The sequence below is a fragment of the Poecilia reticulata genome, linkage group LG5, assembly GCF_000633615.1.
Source record: "Poecilia reticulata strain Guanapo linkage group LG5, Guppy_female_1.0+MT, whole genome shotgun sequence".
Classification (NCBI taxonomy): domain Eukaryota; kingdom Metazoa; phylum Chordata; class Actinopteri; order Cyprinodontiformes; family Poeciliidae; genus Poecilia; species Poecilia reticulata.
The window spans coordinates 15,791,782-15,797,829 of record NC_024335.1 but is presented as its reverse complement, the minus strand read 5'-3'; the positions used below and the strand labels follow the sequence as shown (position 1 = coordinate 15,797,829).

Sequence of the window (6,048 nt, the reverse complement as noted above, 5' to 3'; positions counted from 1 at the left end):
TATATATATATATATATATATATGTGTGTGTGTGTGTGTGTGCGTGTGTGTGTGTGTGTAACACAGGAGATGAAATGTGTTTCATCTCCTGTGAAACACATTTTACTATGCAGTTTATAATCAGTAAATGGAAAACATAATAATCAGATTAGCTCTTTACTGTATTACCGTTAAGACAAGCAGAAAGGTTTTTTTATGAACAAGAAATTTTAAACCCATTTACAGCGGTGTGCAAAAGTATTTATACCCCTGAACCTTTTTGCGTTTTCACATTACAACCACAAACTTTAAGATGTTATGTTTGGCTTTTTATGCCTTTGACCGTCACAATGTAGTGCATAATATGACATAGAATGAAAATAGCACACCCTTTTCAGTTTTTTTTTGTTTTTTTTTACAAATAAAAATCAAAATGTGTTCCATACATTTCCACAACAATTATACAATCTAGTGCAACAAACTGCTTTCATAAGTCACCAAATATGTAAACAGACTCCAACTTTGTGTAGTTTTTGAAGGCCCCAAATGAATGTTGGAGAACAACCATTATCCTGAAGATTAAGGGACACTGTGGAGATGTAAAATAATCAACTACTTTAGCAATTGATTACTTGTTAACTAGCTAAAGAAAACAAAGTCAATTTGCTAAAAGAACGACTTACTTGGTCGGAATTAAGCCAAAACTGTAAAAAAACAACAACAACAAAAACACATATATTTAGCATTTTTAAAATAGGCCAATTTTCTTTAAATATGTTTCCACTCAGAACCTCGTTTTAACCTCAACTGGTTCAAATTCTGCAGAGAAGAAAATCTCCTGTGAAACACATTTTACTATGCAGTTTATAATCAGTAAATGGAAGACATAATAATCAGATTAGCTCTTCACTGTATTAACGTTAAGACAAGCAGAAAGCTTTTCACATGTTGATGTTAGAAGTATTTTTCAGCTGCAGATGCATCTTTTGCTACATGGAATGCTATGTTGTTGCACTACATGCAGTAATCTGTTTTTCTTCTCAACAAAAGGAGCTCCATTTTTTATTTGCTTGCACCTTTTAATGTATTTCTGACAGTGCATAAAAAGGCTTATGTGGTTCGACAAAAAATCTGCAGAATGTGACAAATTTATTTATGTGATTAATAGACAGATCGTCAGAATAATTCCTTATCAAAATAAGCATTAGTTGTAGACTTGGAAGACAAACATTCCAAATGTTGTTTAGTTAATTCAGTTGAAGAGGGCTGCAGGTTCAAAATATGGCTTTTACGACAGAGTGAAAAAGAGAAAGGCATAAGAAGTCCTATTTTCAGTTCACATCAAGCCGTGAAAAGCAAACATTTGGAAGAAGGTCCTCTTTTAAGATGACACCGAAGTGAAGCTTCTGGGCCCAGATCCCAGGAAAACTGGATAGTGTTGATGTTAAGATGGAGGAGGCTGGCCTAGTATCCCCTTCCAGCTGGACGACAACTTTAAAATACTTGTAGTGTGACAGTTTGGACCAAGGTATATTGATGAGTTAGACTGGCCTAGTCAAACTCCTAAATCAAAATGAGAATTTGTTGCAAAAATCCTGAAAACTGACTTTCACAGAGGCCTTATTGAAAACAAGCTAATAGGTCTGGTTGTGTAAAGCCGATGGAGATGCCGGAAGGCGACTTTGTATAGAGAGGCTGAATACAATTGCAAGTCACACTTTTTAGATCTAAATTAGATCAAAAATTATGGAAACGTAAACATCACGTTCCTTCTGATTCAAAATGACTTGCTGCTTTGTATAAAGGAGTGTCATCTCCAACTACAAACCCAGCCTCTTTCTGCGGTCCGATTAGTTTGACTCGCCAGTTCTGCTGATGCAGAAAGCCTCGACGGGTGGCTTCAAACTCAACTGCCCTGGATGCTCAGCTTTTTCTCATCTGTGTGCCTTCTTGTAACTAGCCCAGTGGTTGCAGTTCCAGCTTAGTCTGTGGTGCAAGTTTTCTTGTTCCAAACGTTGGTATACGGTTTTGTTGAAACTCAAGTTGTAAGGTGATTCTGCCCTACTTACTGGAAATTGTAGAAGTAGGCCACACTGCCCCTCCCAGAGAGACAATAATTCACTTGTTTACAGCTACTAACCTTATAATAATGACAATGCGTTTCTTTTTTTCTTCCCCCAGCTAAAGATCTGATCCAACAGCTACTGAAGACGGACCCGAACGAGAGAATGACCATCACTCAGTTCACCAACCACCCCTGGATCAACGTAAGCAGCTGACCCGTAAATCCCTTCCCGTTAATCATGTGTGTGTAAGTGTTTGTGTGTGTTTCCCCGCTCTGCAGCAGTCCATGATGGTTCCCTCCACTCCGCTCCACACCACTCGGGTCCTGAACGAAGAAAAGGAGCTGTGGGAGGATGTGAAGGTAAGCTGAAGAACTGTCAACACTGACACCTTCTGGTCAAACTCTGCCATTACAACCTAGAGACGTAACTAAAAACTAAAGCTGCTAATATGAATATCCTTGCTAGCTAGCTAGTTTTTTTTGCATCTGTCACGGGTAAGTAACTTGAAATTTGTCGCCATTTTTCTGGACAACGTTTGTCTTCGTTATTGGCTCATTTCTATTGTCAACCTGTACAAGACTATGTGCATTCTGTGCAAAAAAGCTTGCCGCTGTAGGGGTGAATGAAGGCTGTAAAGAGCATTTCAAAATATATTTTCTTCAGTAAATTTCTGTCATGATGCAGGTCTTAAATTTCATTCATAATGATCTTTAAATTTGAGCTGGTAAAACCTGCAAAGACTTCGATTTAATAAATTACGTTTAAGTAAAAATGTAATTGGCAGAGAAACAGTGAACCCTTAATAGATGACAGAGTTTGACTCCAGTTAAGTTTTTTGTCACACTCCTCATCTGCCACTAGATGGAGGGAGAGGCTCGAGCGTTTTTCTTTCAATATGTTCTGTTAACACTAGTCATGCGCCTCCTTCCAGCTATCTCTGTTTGTTATACACAGACATAAGACGCTCCGTGAGCGTCACACAGGCCGGATTCGACACGTATTGAGCAAAATGTCCAATGTAGATTTGCACATTCCGTCACAAGCAACCAAATGTGCGTGATAAAAAGTGAATAGACCTTTCTTTAAAATGAGAAGCTCACAATGGGCTTCTGTGTTGCAACTAACCACTGCTGTTGCGTAAAAATTAGGCAAACTGCACACAAAGGTGCAAAGCCAGAAGAATATTGTAATTCTTTTTATACAGGCCGAGTGGATCATGGCTGACGAACCGGAAAAGGCTGAGACTCCAGTTTCTCTTGACCTCAGCTTAGAGACCTTTGACCTTTCACCCAGTTTATAACCAACCTGTCCACTTTTTCTTTTTCTGCATATGTTTTTTTATTTTTTATGTTTTTTGCTACTAGAGTGCCTTGCAATGATTTTTTACATTTCACCCTGTAACAACCGAACACTTGTGCATTTTACTTGGATTTTATGTGACAGAGCAACAAAATATTGCATAATTATACAGTGAATAGTAAAACAAAAAACACAAGGCTTTTTTCTTTTCTTTTTTTACTTTTTGCAAATAAAAATGTCACATGTGGAAAAAACATTTTACAAATAAAAATGTATATAAACTATAAACTCATTTTTAAAGACTTTGTAGTTGGTGTTTAGGTATTAATATTCCAGTCTTCAGATAACATAAAGCTATCAAGTGATATTTTCACATTTTCTATCAACTTTAAACATTTTTTAACTCAAAAGCACGGCAGCCGGCTGGATGACTGCCTAGCGCCCTGAGCACCGGGCTTAGCAAGTTTTCTGGCAGAGATCCTGATATTACATCAGACCGTTAACATTTTTAAAACCGAAACGTGGGCTTAGGAAAAATTATATTTAATTCCCCTTTAAAGGTCTGATAATATAACAAATAACTCATTGGAAAGTCTATTCCCATTTATTTAATATGACTGTACACGTTTAAAAACTGACGTCTTACTGTCTCCCGAAGGGAAAACATTAGTTCCAGTTTGAGAAAGTACCAAAGTAATTAACTGCTTTGTTTGCCACCTCGAAAACCACAGTCAAGCCTTCCTCCTTGTCTCTCGCAGGAGGAGATGACCAGCGCCTTGGCGACCATGCGTGTGGACTACGACCAGGTGAAGATCAAGGACCTCGACACATCCAGCAACCCTCTCCTCAACAAGAGGCGCAAGAAGGCCGCGGCGGGGGGGAAGAGCGGCTCCACCGTCTGCCAGAGCCAGTGAGACGACGAGGAAACTCTGTGGAGAGTCCTGACCGAACAGCATCAGCCGAGGAAGAGGAGCTGCTTCGGACACGGAGTTAGGAAGCGCCGGATGACGTTACTCAGAGGGCCGATCTGAACCTTCGAGACTGGAAGTTGAAATGCACCCTGGGAAGAATTAAAGCTGGACATTCGTTCCTGTCAGTGGTAGAAACCGACAGCTCTGCTCGCTGTGGGTTTGTCTGTGTTAATTATTTTTATTTGTGGATTTTGTTTCTTTTTTTGTAGCACTAGGTGTGCAGACACGACGTATCTGCGGTGATATTTTTGTGTATTTGAATGTCTAAAACCTCCTTTGGAGCAATTGTGAAGATCACAAAGAAGCAAACTGCGCAGAGAGAGAAAGAGAGACTGAAGCACTCCTCATTGCCTGTGTTGTCTTAACTTTGTCCTTGGCTGCTTTCCTTTCAGAATTAAAGCCCAGTCTCCCGCGACTGTCCCGTTATTCAAATGTAGCCTCCGTATTGACCTACAGTTCTATTTGAAGAAATATTTTTCACTGAAGCAGCATTAAACATAGCGTCATGTTCACTACTGAGTGAGCTTTTTTTTTGTTGCTCTGTGGTATTTCTGAGGAACCCTGCCAGTTCCCGTAAATGGAGTAACAAAAGTCGTGCAACGGAGTTTTACGCAAGAACCGGTGGGTTACCAGTGGTGTGACATGGATTTATGACATTTAGCTTAAGAAACATTGAGTGTGACAGCTCGGTGAAGCCCTTCTAAGTAGCGGCTGCAGTTTGCTTTCGGATTACGCCTCGTGAATACAGTTGAAGTTTGACTTGACTTAAATCCATGAGGATTCAAGACAAGTTTATTGACTTGACTTGATTTGACTAAAGACAGCTGAAAGTGCTTTACACCAATTAAGATATTACTGCAACCAATTGTAAAATAAGGAATAAACATTACATTTTATCTAATGCCATCATCAAGCAGCTATACATCCATACTCCACGCAGGTGTTGTCTTTTTTAAGCTATGTTGTAAAGGAACTCAGTGTTCAGCATCTTTACAGTTTTCTGGAAGTTTGTTCCTGATTAGTGGAGCATAAAAACTGAATGCTGCGTCTCCATGTTTGGTCCTTATAAAACTTTGAGGATTAATGCAACAAGAAAGGCACCCTGAAGTCTAACTGGAAAGGTCAAAGGCCTCCTCATGTGTCTGTGTCTCAGGAGTTGAGAACTGAGAGTGAAACCCCCAAACACACCGTTCATTTGTACCCTCAACTATATGAGCAACCGCCATATTTAATCTGAACTCAGATTAGCTAAGGATGTCCGACTCTCCTGACCGCACAGAGCGTTGTGTTTAATTTTTTCCAACACTGAACTCGGAACCTTTGACTTCCCAGTACCAGCAAAGCGCCCCGTTACGTGCATGGCTTTTTTTATCATCTTCCCTGTAACTGGGGTCCTTGAAGCTTTGTTAGGTTGTTATAAATAGCAGCAGTGAAGTGCTTTTAGGGGACTCAGTCATCTGATGTGCCACTACACTCCAAAAGGTCAACAATATTATGTTTAGAAGAAAAGAACCTTTCCCCCACTTCGATCATATGGCAGTGCAGGATTATGGATCAGGGGATCATAAACTCCTGGAATAACGAGACGATGATTATACAGTTGAAAGCAATGTCTTTTTATACCCTGAATAAAAAGACACTTTTTTTCTAAAGTTAAATCCAACCAGTCTTCATGTGTTTTCGGTCAGTCGGAATGACCAAAAACGTTTCTGTTTGCCACAACAACGAGAGAG

General features: G+C 39.6%; 1 protein-coding gene across 1 annotated transcript in view; it reads left to right on the top strand.

Annotated features, from left to right (window-relative positions):
- mapkapk3 (MAPK activated protein kinase 3) overlaps positions 1-4,827 on the top strand; it is a 27,673-nt gene extending 22,846 nt beyond the window's left edge. Inside the window, exons 8-10 of the mRNA XM_008409622.2 lie at positions 2,161-2,246; positions 2,324-2,404; positions 4,103-4,827. Of these exons, the coding sequence (XP_008407844.1) occupies positions 2,161-2,246; positions 2,324-2,404; positions 4,103-4,258 (323 nt within the window). The 3' untranslated portion in view covers positions 4,259-4,827. The remainder of the gene's footprint in view (positions 1-2,160; positions 2,247-2,323; positions 2,405-4,102) is intronic.
- Positions 4,828-6,048: the final 1,221 nt, after the last annotated feature.